Here is a 22,855-nt window from a genome sequence, read left to right as displayed (position 1 = left end):
AACCACACATTACGTGGAAAATAAATTAACAAGACCACATCTGACCCACCACCTGCCTTACTCACAGCCCGCTATCTTTCCTTCCTTTTGTTTTTGTTTATTTCCTTTCCTATTTCCATACATCGCCGCACATTGTGTAGTCTATCTTCTTTTTTTTCCCCAATCATCTGATCCCCTTCCCCTCCAGCTTTTTTGCTTCCTTACTCTCAAAAGTGTGCTGCCGCGCGATGTCTCTACCTTCGTTAACTTCTTTTTTATTCTTCACAGAGGTGGGCGGAAGAGAGGGGGACCATACGGCCCACCAAATATCCTTTTCATTTAAACCACAGCCGTAATTACCATAACCACCACACACAACACACACAAGCACAAAATTCAACCAAGCCGTCTACCAATCCACATGCACAAACACACAAAAAAAAAAAGAAAAAGAAAAAGAAGAAAAGAAAAAAAGAAAAAAAGAAAAAAAGAAAGAAAATCAGAAACCAATATGGGGAAGCACACCTGTTACTTCACATTGTGCTCCCTCCGATAGTATCCAAAGTACTTTCTGAAACTACTCGGTTTCTTCTTGCCTTATTGTCTGCTGGTGACCCCTATTCCTCTCCTCATCTTCATTATCACATCGGTCTATGCCTCTACCAGGTTTTGGTTGCATATCACGAATTCAGTTTTTATTTCTATATTTGATCATATATTCGCTTAAACGCCTCGCGGTTTCCCCTTCATCCCATTCCAATACCTCGTTGAAAACAACGTTCCCTGCTGAGGTGGGGAGCACCTACTGGCAGCTTCGACTATAAAATGCGCATTGCCCTTCTCAGCCGATAAATCCCGTATCCGCTAAACTGGGCTCGCCACAACCACTGAAGTCTTCTCAATCTTTTCATCTTTTCACTCACGCCCCCAAGCGACTCACGTACTGAAAACGCCCTAACATAAACATCTCACGCCACGGCACTGGCATCCCCGCGTGCTGCCATCTCTACTCGGTACCGCGCAATTTCCTGCTGCAACCCCGCATCGACGCTGATTTCATCAGTGAAGGCTTCGCCGGTCAGCGGATCAACATGTCCAACGCGGTCCACCACCTTCTGCAGCACGTCCAATTCGAACCGATGACCGTTGCTCAGCAACACGGGCTCGCGCATGAGTTTCTTCGTAAGCATGCAAACATATTCCTGTGGGTGCTTTCGCTTCTTCTTGTCCCCCGTTTTGCGCCGTTTCTCGGTATCGGCTTCATCACATAGGTTGGGAGGCGCACCCCAATTAGCGCGCGGTCTTGCTTGCTCTCCTCCAGGACCAACGGGAATAAGTAGGCAGAGGTCCCCCAGAAGTTGTCCAATTGCTAGCTCCATCATGAGCGACTGCAGGACAGTGAGCTGTTCCTCGAGAGCTCGAATCGCAACCGCCGCCTGACCGACAGCAACCGTGTCGTCGTCCTGAAGCTTATCACGGAGAAAGATAACGGATTCATTCTCATTCATGCAGTAGGTGGATGTTTCATTTGCAATGCAATATGCGAAGGCTTGGGCGGTGTTGAACTGCGCTCCCGGGCGAAGGGGGCTCTTGTCTTCCACTACAGTAGTTACGAATTTCGTGAAGAGCGGCGCTAACGTGGGAATCGCAGCGGCGTTCACATTACACAGGATTTCCGTTGTGAGGACGAGCACAAGCATACCCACATATTCTGTTCGTAAGAGCTCCTCCATCGAGTGCACCTGCTGTGTGAGCGAAGCGAGTGCCGCTGCAAGTGGTTCCTCTGGCACCGGGCTTGACGCCCCGTAAAGCACGAAACGCAAAAGCCGAAGCGCTGTGATGGCGACATTCATGTAAGGGTTCTCCTGCGAGTCTGCAGGAGCTGCGGGATCGCGAGTGGCCTCCCAGCCGCGAACGGCGAGGCGTATAAAGGGAATGGCGGTTTTGACTAGAAAGTTTTGGTGGCGCTCAGTAAAGGAGTTCTGATAAGCGTGCACGAGATCCATCCGTTCACAGAAATCCGCAACATTCAGCAACATGACGGAAAGGTAGCGGAATACCATGACAAAATTCATTGTGACACCTTCAAGCAACGCTTTGGACAGCTGTGTCTTTCCTTCTATGATAGAATCAAGCTGGAACTCTTGTACTGCGGCCTCCCAGCGCGACCCAATTTCCACAAATAGTTCATGCAACGCATTTTGTTGCGAAAGATGGATCAATAACGTGGAAACTTTATCTTGAAATGCGCTTATTTTTGTCGTCTCAATGGGTTGATTGTCCTCAGGAGCAGCAAAGTAACTTGCAGGTGTTGTCAACTGATACATACAGCGTATGCACGCATGCAAAATATCCCACTCTAGGGATCGATTCTTTATAATGGATTGCAGAGCGGCCACCAGTCGCGTGTCGTCACCGTTGAAAATCTGCTGAAGCAAATCGCCAGCGTTCAAGCGGTTGTACCCGCTGCAACGGAAGAGTATTATTGTGAGCATCTCGTTCAGGGAGCCAGCGTCACCAGCCTCGTTGGGTGCCTGTGACTCGAGGAAGGCCTCAAAGGATTCGTTGAGTTTCTGCACTGCATCAAATAAATCCCCACGGCGGAAATTGTCATTGGGGATGGCGGACAGTGTGTAAATGCACTCCATTGCCATGAGCCGCACACCAGGGTTCTTGGTGCCATCGTTGATGACATTGATCAAGTGCTCCATGAATTTGCAGCAGATCGGGCGATGCTGATCAACAAGATTGGAGGCAACTCCAGGCTCTGAAAGGCAGGAAACAACGCATGACAGTATTGAAATGGAAACATCCCCTGGGTTTTGCTGAATGAAAGACGAGATGGCACTGTGTACGGACATCTTGTTATTTGTTTCCCTCCACCCACTATGATTCCTCTCGCTTATATATTTATTTACTCAAATACTATGTTTGAGTTCACCTTTCCCAAGCAATCAGTCTCTGCTCGTAATATGAGGAGCAGCACCTTTATTGGCACTTTGATATGTTGCTGAATGTCTTTGCCTATCTATTTGATTTGTTTTTGATGCACAACCCTCTTCAACCTTTATGAAGTGCTCTGCGCTTTCTCTTTTACCGCGATAGTCTGCCTTGTTGTTGTTGTTTTGCTTTGTTGCTTGCTTCTATTTATTATCTTTACCTTTTGAATTCGGACTTTTAAACTCAATCAGACAGCTATAACCATTCCATCCGAGTGAAAGGGGATAAAAGAAGCCAACAACGATAAGAAAAGGAGTTACGGCAACACGATAGAAGAGCGCTTCGCTTCTGTTAGAAAGGTGCGTAGATGTATATTAAACCGTTGGTAAGAAGTCATAGAAACGTAATACCACGAAAATAATAATAATAACAACATCCCCCAATTCCTCTCTATAGTATTCAACCTGTCAAAGTAAGGAAAAGCGACGCACGATTAGAAATAGAGTTGTGACCCCGCGAAAGTAACGCCAGTCATAAATTGACGTACTCCCCCCGCGCCACGTGGTTTATATCTTCGTGGAAGAAAGAATCCAAAGAGACAAGAAAAATGCTCACGGCACCGCATTCGCCAACCTCCATCTGCCTCATTACAATTCAACACATGCGTACGCTCCCCTGCAGCCAACAAACATACAAAACTGTTCCCTTTTTTTTTAAGGAGGAAAAAAAAAAGAAACTTCCCCATAAATTGTCAACACTATTTTTATTTAATCCCCCCCCCGCTTACTTTTCACCGCAAAGTGCCCTCCACGCCGTCCCTCCTCCCCCCCCCCCCGGAGGGGAGGGAGAACAAGCTTCACTTTGTTGAACCACACGCCAAACTGGAGAACAAACCGGGTAAATGAATATCATAGTTGGTCCCTAAGTTTCCTTCTAACCATTATCATTTGTTACGTATGAAAAAACGTTTTACATTGCTTTATGGAAACATGTGTAAACGAGGAAGAAAAGGGAGTCGTAGAAACAAATCGGAGAGGTAAGTAGTCATTTGTCGTGGTAGATGTGACCTGATAATTATTGAAAAAACTGTGATGAGAAACCCCCCGCGTTCATTACTTCACACAGACATACACACGGAATAACTGAAATGCCCAACATGGCCTAGCGCGATGCGTCATTGAGCACGAAAAAAACAACTGAACATAAACAAGACTGCACCATCAGCAGCACACAAGCATATGATATTTTCAAAATTACACAGAAACACACATGCCATGAGTGGCAAGTACTTTCACAAACAATAAAGTGAGCAGATAAAATACAATGCTTCAAATAACACCCACACTACCATCCTCCAACTCATCAACCATTGCTGACACCAGTTGCTTCACAATTGTGTCCCCAACCTTGTCCCAAAATGCTGCCTCCTGTTCCTCACGCGGGGGCCATTGAGGAAAAGTGGGAAGAAACCAATAGGGGAAAACATCGTCTGTGCCAAACACCAAACGAAGGTTCTGCAACTTGCTGCGGTGAGACAAACTATCTGCACTGGCACCAGCTCCACTAGAAGACTCCCCGCCGTGCAGAGGGTTGTGCCTTTGGCGTATCAGCCGCCGCATGGCACGCAGCGCTCCCTCACCCCTCGCCAACCACCGCAGTTCAGTCACAAGGAACGGCACCATAACCAGCACTGTAAAGACGCATACTAAAAAGAAGAACGAAAAGGAAATGGAGGCGTCCAGTGACAACAGCCTCACCTTGCCCGACCTAACGGCGATAATAGCGTGGATAACGACCACCAACGCCGCTAACGAAACATATCCAACAAATAGTAAGAGGCACTTGTGGTTTCCTCTTCCAATGCATTGACCAATCCAAGGGCAGTGATTATTCATGTGATACACGCAGCTGCGGCAGGTGGAGCAGTGGTGTGTCTCATCAAGTTTGTACAACAGGCAATAGCGACACCAGCGTATGCCGCCCAGAAGGAAAGACATTTCCTGCTCGAAATTCTCCGGTGTACTATCCAGCGCTCCAATAGCCTCCGAAACAACGCGGAGGAACTGTCGGCTATAGCCCCTCATTGGACTGTGTGATTCGGGCGACTCACGACGGCGTGGGGCAGTTTGATCTGGATCACTCCGAAACGGCCGCAACGGCACTTCGTGTTGCTGCTGATTGCCTAACAAACTGTCCCTCTCACTGCAACCGACGGTATCATAATTTGCCACACTTCCACTACTGCCGCAACTGTCACGTCTCGCCCGCTCCTGCAGGACCGCGAGCGCCTTCTTCATTGCTATGCGGCTGCTTGAATCCTCCTGAGGGTCGGTAGTGTTCAACCAATCTGTGCCTACCTCCTCCATCTTTTGTAGGTCAGAAAGCATGCGTCGCACAAAGCCCTCTACACGAGACTCAGCAAGCCAGGCCGGCGCAAGACCCGGGTTAACAAAAGAGCAGAAACCAAATGACCAAAATGCTAGGAAAATTAGCGATAAAAACAGGACAGTTAAACACACATCAAACCTAGTGGGCTTGTTGGTTAACACGGCAAGGTGCAAGTGGCACAACATCACGAGACTGCAGGACACGAGAAGTAACAAAGTTATGCCAAATCCAACATATCGGTTCGTAAAGTACCTAACAGACCTTGCAGACCAGTAGAGGCCGACGCTCATCGCCTTTTTAACGTAGTAAATGCAGAGGAAAACAAAGCAAAACAACATCCGAAGTGACGGGTACATAGAAGCAAGGAAAATGTGTAGAAAACCATCACGTGCGCACCGAAAACGATGGCAGGGGGTAACAAGTAGGCCTACACGCGAATTTAGGAGTGAGGGATTATTTAACGAAAGTTAACCGAAGCTACAAACCTCCAGCACCCTTCATTCTAACCAAGGAAACGAGCGTGCTCCCTCGGGGAAAGGGGAGGCCCCACAAATTCTCCCTTAGCGAAAGATCCAGATACACCTCCATTGCTCACGAGCTACGTGCTGCACCCTTACGTTGCTCCCGGAGCACCATAAGCTGTCCCATCATATCACTCACTTGCTGAACAGCGGAGAGTTGTTGCTGTGCCGCCGCACCTTTCGCTACTTGAATGAACTGCGCGGGTGGTGCGCTTGCTGCCGAGAGGGAACACAGATTAACGGCACTTAACAAAAGCGACCAAGCATTGCAACTGTCAATGGGGCTCACAAAATCAGCTTCGTCGAGCAAGTTTTCCTCCTCTTCATCGCACCCCGCGCCACCTTTACCATCCTTGCGGGCGGCAGCGGCTTCCATGAGAAGCGCCTGCAGGTGGCCCTCGTCTGCCATGCCATTAGCATCCAAATCGTCATCACTATCCTCACCATCGTCGTCCCACTCATCATCATCATCCTCATCCTCATCCTCAGCGTTGTCCACCAGATCGTCATCGAGGCCATCATTACTCCACTCATCTTCGCCATCATCACCAAGCTCAGGTTTCTTCGCTTCCTCCTCAGCCATCACGAGTTCAGCATGGCTAAAGTCCGTCAGCACACTGCTCTGGAGGACACCGCAAAGTACCTCGGCCACACAATCAGACATCTGTTGGTCTTTGGCGCACATTATTTGTGTGACGGAAGCAACCGTCATAATGAAGAGACGACGATCGTAAGACCGCAGCATCGCTTGCAATTCCTTTCCCTGTACCAACTCTATGTAGTTCGCAAACAGTGGTACCAAGGCACCGGCAGAAGAGAGGGATCTAATGGCAAGATCCGGATCGGCGAGAATCGCAGAGAAGACGCTGTTCACGAAAAGTATTGTGAAGGTGCGTCGATGCATTTGCCTGCACTGTGGATCGTTCAAGACTCGAAGCGCCGTCTGTATCACATACTCAACAAGTCCTCTTGCTGCAGCAACCCGACTTTCACCTTCCTCTGGGTTCTTCTGTTTGAGTGACCAAAGATTTTGCAGCATGGAATCGTACATCTTGGGCACAGCAGCAAGCTCACTCAGACGCAAATCGCTTTCGTTGTTAAGCACAGTGTCGCACATTATACTGACGAGTTGCGCAGGAGTAGAATCGGCGACACCTGCTGCGAATGTCGGCACCTCGCAAAGTTCTTTCATGGGAAAACACAAGAATTCCCGTGGGGCAACACAAACAAAGTTGTCAAGTGGAGGCAGCATCTGGCTAAAGTAATCCACGGATCCTTGTGATACTAATTGATACAAGCACAACAAAAGTTTCCAAGTGCCAGTGGAAACAGCAGTGCTTTTAGATAGCACGGTGGTGAGAAGCATTAGCGTTGCATCCATGAAACCAAAACAACTACCACCTTCTTGCGCTAACACAGCAAAGAGCATCGGAGCTGTACGCTCCTGTATTTGCAAAAGTAAGTCATCAACAGGCTGGGAGCCAGGCGTGGAAACATTTGGTTGCGGGAGCGATCGAACGAGCGTCACGAGGGTATCGAGCACCTCGTCGGCGGCCATAATAGAATCAGAAACAGTGCTCTCACCAGCACCACCGAGCGTTTTGGACGATTTTTCACTATTGCAAGCATCAAGTGATTCCAAAACAGAGTCCGTATGTCCTTCTGAAAGGGCACGTCCCAACATTTGCTCAAAGTGTTGAGCGAGTACGTCCGTAAGCTGCAGAGCCCATTGCGACAGTGTTCTGCGGTAGTGCCGAATCGTTTTCCGAAGTGTGCGTACCACACCCTCATTGTCCATCATCCGCATAGCGCTGAAGTAGTTTTGAATAACCTCGCCGATAACGGGTGTTATCACTTCATGTGCAAATGGGTGGCATATAAGTGGTGCAAAACTTGAGCAAGCTTGGATGCGCACTGGCGGCTCGGCGTCCTGCAACAGTCGAAGTACCACATGAACAACTCGCTGGTACGCCTGAGAGCTACTCCATTTAATCTTGGGGGCCAGCACACTAAGTACAAGCGCACATCGTGCCCGGAGAATACCAGCGGGGTATGCCGCTGCGGGTATGATGTATTCGGTAATGAGCCACTCCACCCTCTCATTGGGAAATCCGGCAACATCCAGCATACCACCGAACTGGTAAACAGCAAAAAAGCATGCGTCCACCACGCGAGATTCCTCCACAGCTCCACAAGCGGCCGCGGCCGAGTGGGTCGACAACTTCTCAAGAACAAAGTGCATAAAGTTTGTAAGAGCCAATGCGTCGTGGAACGGTCGCGAGGGTGTAGTGAGAGCCAAAATGAGACTACCAGACACGACTCGTGCACTGTACATATCTTCTTGAGGGTCAGTCTGCCGCCGAACGTACTCCACGGGGTTCGTTGACCAAAGCTCAGCATCTACAGAGGAAAATGCAAGCCGAGGAAACAGCAGCTGTGTGAGCAACTCTCCTGCGTTCGGAAACAATATTTGACGGTACACTGCACTGTGCTCGACAGCCAATGTAATTATCTCAAGTGCCAAAATGTACGCCTTAGAAGTGACGATGCGCGGAGAGGCATGCCACCGAATAAATTCAAGTGCTTGTTGAACAAGCGGCAGCAGGATGTTTTCACAGAAGTACTTTGCAGAGCCCCTAGCGCGCGATTCGCACTTCTTAGGAAACATGAGTTCTTGAACCAACTGATAAGAAAGTCGGGTCACCCACTTGAGTAACTTCCATACAGCCGATTCGTCCGTAGTGGCGAGATCTACCTCGCCGTTCTCATCGTCTTCACAGCTACTGATACGATGACGGTAGAGTGGTAGCAGTGTTGAGTATGCTGCTTCCGACAATTGCACCACACAAACCCGGCAGAAATGTTCCATCTCAGGTCTTTCACAAAGAAAACGAGGCCACCGCGAGGCCGTGAGCTCGTGGAAACACTTAAGCACAATACGCAGGCAGTCGGTTAGCACCGTATGCAACGGCGATATTTCAAACGTAAGTGGCACTCCCGTCTGACACACCGCATGCGAATGTTGAAGCAACTCCTGTCCCCACGCAGAGCCCAACAGCTCCGCCAGAGACACCAGCGAAGGACCAATGCGGTCAACGAAATCGTCCACCGCCTCTGCGTCGACATTTATTGGATTATTGTAATACCTGCAGCAAGCAAGCAAAACGCCTAGTGCCGCCCTAAGCCTGGCGGCTGCTGTTTCATAAGGTGGTGTCGCAACAGCGCCCACATCGCTGTTAAGTACATTCACGCATTCATCGAGGATAGATGTTAACTGGGGCATAAGTGTTGGCCAAGACGCCGGATAGTCATATGTGATAAGTTCTTGTGTGGTATCCAAGAGCTGTCGACGAACCGCGGGTGGAACATGCGATGAGCACTGCAGCGGCACTATACAATCACGTACGTTAGCCTTTACATTCTCCGTGAAGTATGATTGGCGGTTCCAGTCACTGCGACCTACCACGTTGCGTACACGAATAGAAGCTGCGTGCTGCGCGACTTGTGCTGCCGCACCGGCCTGTCGTAAGTCGTTGCAGGCAAACCGAATAAGTTGCGGGATAATATTGGGGTCGTTGGAGAGATTCGCCAGTGCCGTCTCCGCTTCCTTACGCGTCGCTTTGTCCGCAGAGAGCGTGGCAGTAAATATTTGCACCAGCGTCTCTTCGTCCACCATCTCACTCTTTCAACCTCGTTTTCCTTTTTTCCTTTGAAAAGAAGTAGGTCCCTATTTATCCTTCTTTTTTCCTGATCTTTAGCTTACCTACTGGGCTCTTTATCCTACCCACTCGCCCTCCTACACGTGCCGCCGGTTCGTGTACAGAAAGAAAAAAAAATGGAAGAAACGAAAAGGCAGATGTGCTTTTGGCATCCATTCCAAAACCGTTCACCTCCAGTTCCTCCCATATCCTTCCATGGGCCACTGTTTAACACCCTTCGTCCATTTAGTAAATTACACTACTTGATTCCTTCCCGGAAATAACCTCATATGGTTACCAAAAGACTCCCCTCAGGTTATAGTTTAAAGCAAAACGCTAAACAAGTACACACAACACCGAATAACGGCACGAAGGCGTGCGTCAACAGTGACCAGAAAAAATTAAACATGTGAATTGCTGCTTCATAAAAGCGCATACCCTCATGTGCGAAGCAGCGCACACATAAAAATATACTCAGAAAGTTGTCTGTGGACCTCGTTTGCTTGCAATCAGTACTTGCCCCTTTAGTGGACCGACGCTCCGCCCGTCAAGGGGCAATGCCCATACTGCCCGCCTTTCCTTGTTCCGCTATTTCGTTCAGACGCAGAAGATGCGTAGAAATTTGACGCATATGTTCCCCAATAACGTTAAATTCCCCCTCTAGAATTTTAAAGTGTTTTGAAATATCTTGAAAGGGTCGCTCCGTGAGCCCAGCGTCTCTACGCCACGGCAAGGGTTGTTGATTCGTTACGGTGTTGTCAAACTCCATTCCACCAGGGACCTCACTATTGCGTGGAACTGATGCCGAGGAACTAGAGTGTTTCATTGCATTACCGATATCGCTGTTGTTTGCCACGTGATTGCTTCTCTCGGCATCGTGACTACTATTGTTAAGATCAACTGATTGCCGGCGTTGCCCCTGTCCCTTGGGGGTGCCGGTGCCGCTGTTGTTGGAGCTGCTGTTGGTCACTGGACCGTGGGGTGGTTCCGCAGTGCTGTACATCATGGTACGTAACTTGTGATCCCCGGAGGCCTCAGAGTTAAGCAAGCCACATGTTTTATAATATATTTGTGTCTCAATGTCCGCTATCTTACACAGTTCGCGCACAAAGCCCTCACGTGTTGCCGGAGTGCCGAATGCGCTCATATTTCCTGATGTGAAATCCTGCTCAATCTCCCGCAATTCCATCTCTACACTATTGAACTCATTGTGATGCATCCACTCGACGTCGCTGAAAGGTCACTCTTCCTCTGCAAACGCGTTCGGAAGAGCACCACACGATACTTGGGGGGAAGTGACCGCACGAGTGAGTAAAGAAATAGGTAGAAAGTCAGAGTAAGTAATGAACCAGCCAAATGAATTACAGCAAGTTTTACGGAGGGCACCTGTCTCATTCATGTGGTAGCAGCGTGAGCAAAAGGGAGGAAGGGCCTGATGAAGGAAAGAAAGCAGACGGCGTTCCGTCTGGTATTTAATCCTTCTCAAAACAGCAGTCAAGCAGGGAACGGAATTAGAAATATATGGGTGGGGGTTGGCAAAGCCGCAGGGGAACCGACCCCTTAGTGTTGATATGTCTCTCCTCCACTTGGTTTTGGTTCCTTTGTTGCGTGACCAAAACACCATACTTAAATACATCGAGTTACATTCGCCAGTACACCCCGTGTGATGCTTCAGCACTTGGTATTTGAAAACACTTTCCACGTGCTTTGCTTTTACACCATCCACGTTGTTCCACTAATAACCCCGTCTCATTTTCTGCAGTAAATCGCACTCTGCGCACCCTCTGCTCAGCAATCACCTGTCTCTTCCTGCGATCTATGTCAAGTAATTGTTCACATGTAGATTCGGTACTAACTTTTGAAGAAGCACGTGCCCCGCTAGTGTTTCATTCGTGATCTTATCTATGGTTGAGCGGAGTATATCTACCCGCATATTCGCCTCCTGTAACTTCGCCGCCCTTCGCTGTTCTTCATCTTCCTGTTGCTGAAGCTGGATCTCGCATAGACGCCGCTCCTTTAGCAGCTGTTCAATACGACCGTTCAAATCATTCAGCTCCGTGCGAAGAGCGGTTTGAATGACTTGATGCCGTTTGAGCAACTGCTCCACATCCTTCACTTCTTCGATAGCACTTTGCAACTCAGCACGGTACACATGCACACGGCGACTCGTGCTCAGTAGCCTGCGCGCCTGGCGCTCCGCTAACTCTGCGTCTTCTCCCGTGCAACTGTTATGGATAATTTCACGCACTTCCGCTGGAAGTGGCCCCTCCAGCGCTGCAAGCGCCGAAGACGACGGGACTGACGGGTCAAGCTGCGAAACGGTGGAAGGGGACGAGGGCAGACACACCACCGCGGTATTCGTTTGATTATTTTTGTTGATAACTGACGCCGCCGCTGTAGGTGGTGTGGAGGGCGCAAGAGAAGGAGAGGGGGACGGCGGGGATGACCACCGGCGCCTTATAGGTTTCTGCTGCACTGTTCGCTCCTGCCGTGAACGACCATGAAGGCCTTGGACAGTTAAGCCAATCGGTTGTTGCATTACAAGATGTATTTGGTAGGCTATGCGTTTGCAGACAAAAGAGAAGTGTAAAGGAGGTGCGGGTATTACCTTCTACAAAAAATGGTGTAAACGAAACGTTTGTGCTTAAGTATATATACATGAGCGTAGCCCCGCACGTGAAGCTAGTAGTCATGGTAACAAGGACGTAGACGCGTGAAATACCATTTGCAAAGAGGGAATCCAATAGTCCGGCAACAATGAGAAGGATGGGGCGGAAATAATCACTCTCCTGGTCAATAATATACCTCAGTCACACAGCCGCACAAAGCGAAAGAAACTAAACAATCACATCTTCCGTTGGTATACGGCGTTATTTTCACAACGCGCATACAATAAGTGTAAGTTTAAACCAAAATTAACACGAGAAGCACGAACACATGCACACCAACCCCGTGAAGCATCAGAATTAATTTAGATGAAAGAACGTTGTTTTTTGTTTTTAACGGGCGCCTACCGAAGAACTTCCCTGATCAACATCTCTTTTTTACTACACCTTTCCGTAGCGAGCAAGTAGTTTCTCCATTCCTCCAAGGAGTTTCATCTGACGATCAATGGCTGCCCCATCGATCCGAGCCCTCTTGTATAACACCTGGCGCCGCCTCTCCGCTAGTAGCGTCTCCAGGGAGAGGCCCCGAACGGAATAACAATGAAACACCAAACCAACCCATACAGCGGTGTAAGCTATGAAGTAAGTCATGGGCTCCACAAGATTCCAGTCAAAAACGACAAAAACCCAGCGGAAGAGTACAATGAACTGCACAATTAGTAATATAACAATCAAGTAGCGCAGTAACGGTAGATATAGGTTGTCAATGTAGTCATCAACACGGTGCTTCGCAATAACCTTCTGGGCAATCTCGTCGAGTTGGTGTCGCCAAGCACCTTCCAAATCACAAAGAACGCCATTTACGCCCTCCCCATCACTTTTAAATACGCCTTGGAGGACATTATTGAAAGCTGTAACGTCCGTTATCACTGCAATTTTTGACGCAGTGCCCGTGCCTGCCGCACGGTATGAGTGGAACAATGGCAACGATTTCTCTGTCAAATTATCTTCAAGTACAAAGGAAAGACAATCTTTGTTAGTACCGCCACAAGCACCGGCGGTACAACCACCGACTCCAGTGCTACAGTATGCACGTGGTTCCAAGTACGTGGAGAGAGACCGACGAATAACAAATAGTTTGGCAGTGCACCTCACACGGAGCCCAACAGCGCCGGCAAAAAGTGGGTTCATTTGATTCCTAATTATTTTTCTTTTGCTTCTATGATAGGCTCAAAAAAAAATAAAATGCAAGAGCACAAAAACGATCAAGGACACCCTACAAAAAGCATATACTCCACGGAACGGCATACGACATCTAAAAGACGCCTGAGACGTCCACGGAGGGGAGGGAGAAGAAAGTGAAGACTCCATAGAAACAACAAAAGTTGCGCCCTCATGAACAATGGAACAGAAGAGCAAAGGATGGGAATGATGTGTTTATGCCCCTCAAGAATCCAACTTCGCCCCCGAAATGGCACCAGCGCAAACAACGCCAAAGCCGAGGCCCATGAAGAGGCGAAAGAACATACCCCCACTGTTCCACGTCAGCAGCATCCCTATGATGCCGTAGCCACCAAAACGACCAGAAGTTCGGAGCCACCGCTCCTCTTCAGGGGACTTCCGGAGACGCATGGCTGCGCTAACCAACGTATCCACCTGCTCCTTGCTATAGATTTGATAAAAACTGGGGTCGTGTACCTCCACCGCCTGCTTTCCAACACTTACAACACCATAAGGGTCTAAGAAATCTTCGTACGACAAAGTTTGAGCCTTATCATCACCAGAAGAGTGCCCACAACCACTCCATGAAAACGTTAGCCTCGACCATAGCCAATGGTGCTGCTGCCCTTCAGCATTCTCCTTCTCCCTCTGCATCCGTTGATGTTGTCTCCATGCTACCATAGCTTTCGACCGTTCCCAAAGAACCGCGCGGGCAGCGCGCTCCTCGGAGCAGCCGCAGAAACCATCATAGTAGCAGGCGTAAGCAATCCCTCCGAGAATTCCTATGGGCGTACTGTACCCGGCACTGGGGTAAAAGTAGTGATGCAGTTTAGAGAGCTCGCGGTCGGCAAAGGAGAGCCGCGGGCGGCGGTAGCCGTAGAAGTACAAAACAGAAAGCAAATACCCAATAGGAACCACGCGCCGTACGCCCTGCATGGCCCGAGACTCCATGAGAATAGTGCCCGGTTGTTCCGTGCTGCGCGCACATTCCATGTACTCGGGGTAGTCTCGAGGGTCTATCTGGTAAAATAAGATGGATAAACGATCTAAACCGAACATACCGGCACACCCCGTTGTTTTAGGGGTATTTCCGCTTAATTTGGTACTTATCCGTAATTATCCTCTGAAGAGGCTACTGACTGGGTGGTTAGGTTTATATATGAATATATTTATTTATTTACGTGTGTTTATGTGCGCGCAGACGTAAAAGAAACCACAGCGTGAAAAAATCTGTTACGCACAGCGCGTCATCTTTGTTGAATGCGTCACGCCACACACAAAAAAAAAGGCGGGAATTGAAAGCACAGGGTGAAGAGTAAGAAGAGATAAATAAGGTAAGGAGCCGAGGGTAAGCAAGTAGCAAGCAAGCACAACTACACCACAAGCGACCAACCGCACGGCACCAAGTAGCGGCGTGACGGTTGGGGAAAGAAGCAACGACGGAAGAGCAAAAAAGAGAAAAAGATGTAGCAAAAATGATGAAGGAGATCACAACAAGAACACCCAAGTATTCCGAAGATCTCATTATTTTCGGTGCATCACACGTAACCTTCTCCATTTCGCGCAACTATTTTGTATATATGTTACCACAACTAAACGCACTTTGATTTCTCGGCCCCCCACAGATACATTTATCGCTGCTTCTATGCTTTACAAACCCCTCATACACGCACATATATACACGACTCAACGACGGGGCAAAACGAAGCTGGACCACCAGGGGAAAAGAGGAAGACAAAAACAAAACAATAAATAGAACGACGGCTACATCAATGCAGCCAACAAGACACACGTATCCTACTCTCCGGAAACGGCGTGGGGAAGTTGAAATCGGTGTGAAATGTCCGAGGTACAAAATCAGAGAAAACATCGACACAGAAGAAAAAAAATCAAGCAGAGAAAAAAGTAACCATCGAGAAAGCAAAACGAAATAAGGAGTACGAAAATAGAAGAAATACGTATGTATATATATACGTATATATACAGGTAATTGAGCACTGTGGTGAAGAATGAGCTTCAGCTCACGCAACTGCACTCAACGGCTCAACCGCAACACTTTGTTAGAAGTTGTGCGCGTCATATCCTTCAGTGTTTCGTCCGTGTCCAAAATGTTAACCGAAGCCACTCCCTTCCGTTGGAGTTGAACCAACCGCTTAGCAAAAGCTCCGTGCACATACACACGCATACGCGTCCCATTCCACTGTGCCCACTTCCCATCCGACAACTTAGATCCACGCACCAAACTATTTTCGGATGTAGCATAAGGAACGGTGCAACAAGGTAAAGGTAAAGAGAACGGAAAACCAAACAACAATGATACGTCCCCCCACCCCACATCCGCTCCCTTGTCCAATCAAAATTCCCTACGAGCACTCCCACGAGGAAACGCTCAGAAGCGGGGTCAACTTTTTGCAATATACCTGTGCGTGCACATTTGGAAAAAAAAAAAGAAAATACAAATGAAAAAGCGACGCGCTTTTTTTCGTCTCTGCTTCCTCCTTCCCAACAAACAAACTTTACTTCTCCTTTCGCTCGTTACCGATTCACCTTTCCACTTCTTTAACCTTATGTCATGTTACACACTTACTTCAATTCAGTATTTCAAAGAGAAAAGGGTCGCGCTTCTCCGCGTAGACGAACTCAAAAACGCGCACACACGCAAAATTCCTTATCGGTACCAAATCACACCCTCCTGATTATGCACAAAGTTTACTCCATATCATGGCAAAACCCCTTGCAGTACCGCTCGGCAATGGGGCCACCACGCCAAAGCGGAATAAACACCTGGCCCACCTCCTCATTAACAACTGCTTCCTCTATTATCCGAGCAAAGCGACTCTGCACCTTTTGGCAGTAACGTAAGAGCGCAGCCGTCTTCGCTCGCACAGCCTCAACATCTTCCGCAACTTCATCCAGGACTGCCATGAGCCCGAAATCCGCCGCTTTCATTGTGTTACCACTGTCTTGAGAAATGAACAGCGGCGGCACAACGTCGCCCTTCCCCGCGCGTTGAATGTATAGACCTAAAAGTATAAGCCACTGCATGCAGCGCTCCACACCCGTCGGGACGACACCATCAGTGGATTGAGATTGCTCTTCTGAGCGGGATAAACCCCCTTGTTCATCTGATCCATCGGTCGCTGATGCAGACAACTGGGCCGAACCGTTCTCCCGCTGTGATAAAAGCACGACAGAGCGCAACTGAGTAAGCTCGTTGTGTAAATCTTGCAAGAACGAGCGCCAGTCATCAACTTGTTGTTCCATGGCTTTGAAGTTATCCTTGTGAAAGGACCGGGGTTGCTCATCGCCGTGGAAAACTAAACCACTCAAGCACTCAAGGCACTCGAAGAGCAGGTGCATCGTTAACCGGCTCCAATACAGCAACCCACGGAGCCTCCCCGAATGAACATGAAGTTTTTCACTTGGGATAAGGAAGAAACCACCCACCGTTTCTTTTGGCACGCTCGGTGGCAGAGTCCATTGCGCATCTCGAAACGACTCCCTCATGCGGGATGCCACGGACTCCAGCTCCAAACTCACGCTGACCATCCACGCAGTGCTACATCTTGGTGCCCCTTCAGCCACAGAAAACTGCCCACCGACGCTCCCATTTCGTGATCCCCCACAATTTGTAGACTCAGATGCTATCCATGTCCTGTCGCCTCTCAAAACATGAGCGGCAGCATTTCCACTCTCGCTTATGCTCTTTTCGCCATCACTTTGGCAGTCATTGAAGTCAGAAAACAACGCCTCCGCAACCACCATGATGGACTCCCTCCGACACACATCAACCATTACCTGAGACCTGCGAAGATGCCACAGAACGGCGTACTGCATGAAGTCTTGAAAAAGATCCGGTTTCTGACCCCCCTCATATGGCAAGTATATGACTTTCTGCGTCTCTCCAAGACAGCACCAAAACTTTCCGACGTCCTTAACAAATGTTTCCACGAAGGCGACCTCGTCGCCAATCATTGTCATAATACGCTGCGGCCGCATGGCCACGACGGAGACCTGACTGGGCCGAGGTGAGTGTGTGTGAGATGCGGCAAACATATTATCTACGCTGTTCCGAGTGCGATGGTTGCCACCACTAGCATATTGGGCCGGTCCTTGGCTTTCCCGCTCACTAGTTAATGCATTCACACTGCCATGACGCGATGCCTTCCTTGCAACGTCACAATATAGGTGCTGCTGTGCTGATAGAAGGCGGGAATTGAGAGTGATCAGTCCTCCTATTGCCTCATTAATCTCCTTGGGGGAGCTTGAAACAGAGATCTGCTCCACTTGTTGAAGCGCCTGATTGAGAAGTTGAACGTGACGGTCGCCGTAAATTGAATTGGACGCATCCCAGTTTGCCTCGGGTGGCTGCACCAACGTCGCATCTGCTTCTTCAAGCAACCTCTGTGCTTGCGTGCGAAGCGCCTGCTCTATGCGCGCAATACCATTAATAAACGCAGTATTCCGCTCGACAATACGTGCATTGTGCCGTTGTAGACTCTCCAATTGTCGTCTATGAGATTCCCTTTCCCCTTGCCCAGAACGTGTCAGTTGTGCCACCCAACGCAACAGTGACTCGGGTGGTAACTCACAACCACTCATGCTTACAGGATCTTCCGCCCTCGAGTAACTGTTGCTGAAACCCCTAACAGAATCGCGAAGCTTATCAACATCAAGGCGCGGTGATGGGCTTGCACGGCCACTAACGGCATTAGTGGCGCTACGGCTGACACCAGGACGACGAGGATACGAAGAACTCTCCCCCCTCTCCGCAGCAACTCCCACACTGCTTAACCTCAGCCGTTCCACAGCGGCGGCGATTACGCGACCCTCATGACTTTGGTACTCCTGCTCGATGGCATTTAATGCGGCACCATCGATCGCAGGGCCAAGTTGGTCACCGATGGCTAGCCGCGACACCAAACTATGGAGTTTAGACATGTCATCGAGAAGAAGACGCGATGATCGGGAAGTGGCGGAAAGAGTCTTGAAGTCCTCGAGTTGCTTCGCGAAGTTCGTGAGCATTGCCATCATCTCTGGTGACGTGCCAGCCTGCACAGGAATATTCCTGTCACCATATTTGTTAGTTGCGTTGTGCTCATTGTAACCTCTGCCTGCGTTAGACACGTGCGGATTATTGTTATTAAAACTGCCGTAGTAGAAACCAGATGACTCTACGCGTGTCGGCACAACAGCAGATGGACGCTGTGGGCAGACATTGCTCACAGTACTTTCCTCACGCACTAACGCGCCTCGTTTCTCTGTGGCAAAAACAACAGGGTGGTGAACAGATGAAGCCCCTTGGGGTCCGGCTCCCGTAGCAGCACTCGGAGAAGTTGCCGCCGGGGGGGGGAGCGTAGAAGCCGGAATTTGATGTGCAACCATTTGTGTGCGGCGAGTGTTCGGTGCATCTACGGTGACTTTTCGCTGTTGCGGAACAGAGGTTAATTGTCCACCTCTGCATAGTGTTTTTGTGTCCTCGTAGTTGAACACGGAAAGGTATCTGTCTGACCGTCCTTCCTTCTCCGCAATGACTATAAACGGGACGGCAGTTAGCAATTGTGCTCCAACAGAAGTGACGCTCCCATCCAGTCCCATACCGCGGAAGAGCACCGATGGAGCTAGAGGATCACTTAAGTCTATAAGAGCGATGGACTCCTTGTTGCATTGCAATAGTCCTCCATATCCCGTCACAAGTGCCTTGTTGTCTAAGAAGGACATGCTGCTCAAGCTCACCCCAACAGCACCTGTGACGGCACAGGTGCCTGGATCCACAATAACGAGTGTACGGTGCATTGCAACATATATGAGATCACTAGGTTCATAAAACTGAATGAAACGCATCTCCCCCTTCATATTAACCATATTTTCCGCCTTGTCATTTGATTGGGTGTGCACCCGCACATTGTTACCGTTGGAATCAAAAACCCGAATATAATTGTCATTACTAATCGCCCATATCTGTTTGCGGGTGCTAACGTACACAACACTAGAAATGATGGTGGCAATGTTCCGACTCTTGCTGCAACGTCGCGCCTGCGGATCCCACACCTTCAGCGCTTTATCTTTCCCTGCCGTTAACACCTTCCCATAACTAAGAAACCAAACTCCGGTAATCGTCTGTGCGTGTGCATTGCGCAACACACCAGCAACGCTATAGTCTGAAAGATCGACGATAACTATACTACCACGACTGACACCACACCACAGGACATACGACTCCTCACCCTCCACACCGTGATCAGGTTGGGGTTTAACGGCGGCAGAAACAACCGAGTGACTACGGTTGGAGCGGTGCTTTGGTGAAGACGTCTTAAATGTCACCAACTTCGCCGCTGGAACACGTACAACCGCCATCGCATGCACATGGGTTACGTCTAATTCGCGGTTAACCTCCAGCTGCACTCCCTTAAAGTCTAGTAGGGTGACAGGGTCATCGTCAACCGCGGCAAAAAATGACGCATTATCAGGTGCGACAACCAGCGCCCGCACTGCCTGAGTGAGAGACATGCGCGAAACGGGGCGCATAAGCTTAAGGTGATCCGGCACTTGCTGTTGGGCAACTTTCCTAATCACACTCTTGCCATTGCTGGTTTCAGTTGCTGTCTCGGGTGACTGGGAACCGATGTGAGTGGAACTTCCATGGTCCACGAAGGTGTCATCATCATCTGCCGACACGGTCGCGTAGTGTGTTGTCGGCACTACAACAGTTGAAACCGCCGGGCACTCCGTTGATTTCACGCTATTCAAACTAGGCCTTGTGACACTGGCGGTGTCGCTGCGGTTGTTAGTTAGTTCGCCATCGCTATTCGAAAAATTCTCGGTCAAACTATCCTCCAGGTCGCGGGTCCGGTCGCCCTCCGGCACAGCCGCCACAGTGTATAGTTGAACACGCGACTCGGCCTGCACTGCAGCTGGGGGAAGACGTGCAAATTGTTCACCAACGCCCCAACCGCCACCTGTTTCGACAGAGCCGAGCGAAAGCTCAGGAATGAAGGGTGCTGCCATAACTGCGTTAAAACGCTTACCTCAACCACAATAAAATCCCTACGTCGCACCACGCGCAATCCGCTAGAAATAAATCAATCAGTCAATATGTATACAGATACGTATATATTTATGTATACTCTTATTAGCTTCTCTGAAGAGAGAGAGAGCAATTTTGCTACACCCCAGTACCCTCACTTTCAAGAGTACAAATCACGAAACAGTCCTCAATGGAAGGCAAAAGTTCACAATATCTGGGATCTCCTCTGCCAATTCCGTGGTTGCGTGGACCCTCCGCTTTGGAGGAAGCGACCGCGTGAGGCGTCGAAGGGAGGAACCGCGCGCACGGCTTTGATCAATTTTCCCTCCGTTGTGTGACGCCTCTCCTATTGAATTGTAACTTTGTAGTCTGTAATGCAATTCCACGCCGTTAATTTCCTTTCTCCTGCCCCCCTTTCCCTCTATACTTGTTTTCTACCAGTTATCTAAGTGAGACCAACAGTTACCAAAAAAAAAATAAACAATAAAAATAAACAGTAATGGCCATGATATCGGGAAAAAAAACAAATAGGACACAACATGAAAGAATTGAGATAACAAAAAAAAATATCTCGGCTTTACAATTTCCCTCCGCCTCCCCCTCTCGATGAAACACACTGTACACGCCTCGTAATGGCCATCGTTGGGACCATTACAATTAATGTTGGTATTTCTACAGCTACTGTTATTCTCGCTTTTCCACATACACACACACACACACCAAATGAAAATTATCCTCCTCACGATATTACCCACTGGACCTTTCCTTTTGATGCTACGGTTACCGCCGGTTTGTTTCCTCCTATGCCGAACTACCCAACTCCTTTGACAAAAAAAATAAAAAGAAAGATTTGTCTTCAGCACGATCACCCCTCCTCAGCGGGCCTCTCCTGGTGGCGGCTGCTTAGACAAATTCGGAGGCAATAAAGTAACATACCTTGAGATGAAGAAAGGGGGGAGCGTATATGGTGCTTTAGGGGAAGGGGAGAAAATGAACAGGAGAATAGAGAGTCGTTGACAGAGAGAACAAGTGAGTAACGCTCAAAAAACGAAAGAATGTGAGAGTGGAAACAAAGGCAAGGGTTTCCACAGAGGCCGGAAACCACAAGGACTTTACTGAAGTAATGCATCGTAGACCCTTGTCACTCCTGATAGCTTTTGGTTTTTTGTTGTTGTAGTTTTCTTTTTCGTTTATATCACTGAATAAAATAATAAAGTAAACCATTTTAAGAGAGAAATGGTCTCCCTCCCACAGATCGACGTCCTCAAAGAGAAAGGTCGGCAGACAAGTAAGAAGAGCAAAATCACAGAGGAATCGAGGGTTCAACAAGGAAAAAGGGAGTATCAATTTCATTGTTTAAACAACGAAAAATATCAATAAGCTCAGAAGAGGGGCACGTCCAAATGGAACGAGCTGTAATGGAGGACATAGGAAAACGTTTTCTCCAACATGCTCCACCACCTCAACAATACAAACACAAACATGAAGCTCCCGCCCCCGTACTCCCGAGGTACTCTCTCCTTCACTCATGTGCCACAAACTCCTACAAACTCCAGTGCTGATGTGGCTGCCGCGACAGTTCACTACATTACTGCAGTTGCGACAGAAGGTAGTCAAGAGCCTTTGTGCGCTCGCCAAAATCCCTTACAGCAAGGCAGGAACACTTCAACGTCTTCCGTACCGAACCGTCGGCGGCCATTCTGGTGAGTCCTGCCCATTGAGCGAGTTTCTCGCGCTCGTCCATGCTTACGAGGTCAATGTTGTTTTGTTTGGCGAGAGCAGTAACAAGCTTTTTGTATTCCTCATCCTCGCAATCATCAGCAAGTACACAAAGGTGGGCCGTGCGGCGGTCCAAGGCCCGTGTCACCTCTGAAAGGCCGCAAATGAGGCCATTCGTCTCACGAGCTTTCATCAACACAATCCGGAGAGCGTCTTCGAGGCTGTCCGGCATTGCATCTGCGACGGCATCAATCACCGCTGGCTCTGGAACCTTATCTGCAACCAACGATGTCTCCTCTGCCATTATTTCTTAGATGTTTACCGTTGTGGGAAAGGACGCTAGTCCCACACACGCACATACGAAGATGTAATGGAAGCAAAAAAAAAAAAGTTAAAAAAGAGGAAGAAACGAAAGACGAGTGGTAAGGGCAACCTGAAACGAAGGCATGGAGCTTAGAACAACAGGACTGATCGTCGCCGGGCTCACCACAAGTAAATGCGGCAGCTCCCAGACCGTCTGTGGGGCTGGCCGGGAAAAAAAAAAATGCGTTTCCCCCTCTGCTCATTCTTCACTAGTAACGGTTGGAGAAATAGTGCTTGAAATAACAAAACATCAAAAGAATATGCGACACCGTGCGTGTACAAATGACAACGAACTCCCTCCAGGGGCTCCACACTTCCAACCACGTGTTGCTGCCACAGCATTTGATTCCAGTGGTCAGAACTACTTGTGACGGAAGGCGTGACGCCGTTTGC

General features: G+C 48.9%; 9 protein-coding genes across 9 annotated transcripts; all 9 read right to left on the bottom strand.

Annotated features, from left to right (window-relative positions):
• Nucleotides 1-947: 947 nt before the first annotated feature.
• Nucleotides 948-2,840, bottom strand: TEOVI_000777900 (U-box domain containing protein, putative; the record flags this gene model as incomplete). The annotated part of the gene is made up of 1 exon (XM_067221927.1): nucleotides 948-2,840. One exon carries the CDS (start codon nucleotides 2,838-2,840, stop codon nucleotides 948-950), a length of 1,893 nt encoding a protein of 630 aa, XP_067078028.1.
• Nucleotides 2,841-4,247: 1,407 nt separating this feature from the next.
• Nucleotides 4,248-5,597, bottom strand: TEOVI_000777800 (palmitoyl acyltransferase 6, putative; the record flags this gene model as incomplete). The annotated part of the gene is made up of 1 exon (XM_067221926.1): nucleotides 4,248-5,597. One exon carries the CDS (start codon nucleotides 5,595-5,597, stop codon nucleotides 4,248-4,250), a length of 1,350 nt encoding a protein of 449 aa, XP_067078027.1.
• A 301-nt stretch (nucleotides 5,598-5,898) lies between these two features.
• Nucleotides 5,899-9,504, bottom strand: TEOVI_000777700 (uncharacterized protein; the record flags this gene model as incomplete). Its single annotated transcript, XM_067221925.1, has 1 exon — nucleotides 5,899-9,504. One exon carries the CDS (start codon nucleotides 9,502-9,504, stop codon nucleotides 5,899-5,901), a length of 3,606 nt encoding a protein of 1,201 aa, XP_067078026.1.
• A 569-nt stretch (nucleotides 9,505-10,073) lies between these two features.
• On the bottom strand, nucleotides 10,074-10,745 carry TEOVI_000777600 (uncharacterized protein; the record flags this gene model as incomplete). Its single annotated transcript, XM_067221924.1, has 1 exon — nucleotides 10,074-10,745. The coding sequence occupies one exon, from the start codon at nucleotides 10,743-10,745 to the stop codon at nucleotides 10,074-10,076; it is 672 nt and encodes a 223-aa protein (XP_067078025.1).
• Nucleotides 10,746-11,342: 597 nt separating this feature from the next.
• TEOVI_000777500 (uncharacterized protein) lies at nucleotides 11,343-12,065 on the bottom strand (the record flags this gene model as incomplete). The annotated part of the gene is made up of 1 exon (XM_067221923.1): nucleotides 11,343-12,065. One exon carries the CDS (start codon nucleotides 12,063-12,065, stop codon nucleotides 11,343-11,345), a length of 723 nt encoding a protein of 240 aa, XP_067078024.1.
• Nucleotides 12,066-12,573: 508 nt separating this feature from the next.
• TEOVI_000777400 (Protein of unknown function, DUF607, putative) lies at nucleotides 12,574-13,323 on the bottom strand (the record flags this gene model as incomplete). The annotated part of the gene is made up of 1 exon (XM_067221922.1): nucleotides 12,574-13,323. The coding sequence occupies one exon, from the start codon at nucleotides 13,321-13,323 to the stop codon at nucleotides 12,574-12,576; it is 750 nt and encodes a 249-aa protein (XP_067078023.1).
• A 255-nt stretch (nucleotides 13,324-13,578) lies between these two features.
• On the bottom strand, nucleotides 13,579-14,412 carry TEOVI_000777300 (uncharacterized protein; the record flags this gene model as incomplete). The annotated part of the gene is made up of 1 exon (XM_067221921.1): nucleotides 13,579-14,412. One exon carries the CDS (start codon nucleotides 14,410-14,412, stop codon nucleotides 13,579-13,581), a length of 834 nt encoding a protein of 277 aa, XP_067078022.1.
• A 1,650-nt stretch (nucleotides 14,413-16,062) lies between these two features.
• On the bottom strand, nucleotides 16,063-20,361 carry TEOVI_000777200 (uncharacterized protein; the record flags this gene model as incomplete). The annotated part of the gene is made up of 1 exon (XM_067221920.1): nucleotides 16,063-20,361. The coding sequence occupies one exon, from the start codon at nucleotides 20,359-20,361 to the stop codon at nucleotides 16,063-16,065; it is 4,299 nt and encodes a 1,432-aa protein (XP_067078021.1).
• Nucleotides 20,362-21,968: 1,607 nt separating this feature from the next.
• Nucleotides 21,969-22,403, bottom strand: TEOVI_000777100 (40S ribosomal protein S12; the record flags this gene model as incomplete). Its single annotated transcript, XM_067221919.1, has 1 exon — nucleotides 21,969-22,403. One exon carries the CDS (start codon nucleotides 22,401-22,403, stop codon nucleotides 21,969-21,971), a length of 435 nt encoding a protein of 144 aa, XP_067078020.1.
• Nucleotides 22,404-22,855: the final 452 nt, after the last annotated feature.

Source organism: Trypanosoma equiperdum, assembly GCF_001457755.1.
Source record: "Trypanosoma equiperdum strain OVI genome assembly, contig: ctg_1520, whole genome shotgun sequence".
NCBI lineage: Eukaryota > Euglenozoa > Kinetoplastea > Trypanosomatida > Trypanosomatidae > Trypanosoma > Trypanosoma equiperdum.
The sequence above is the reverse complement of the archived record's forward strand: the minus strand, read 5'-3'. Positions and strand labels throughout refer to the sequence as shown.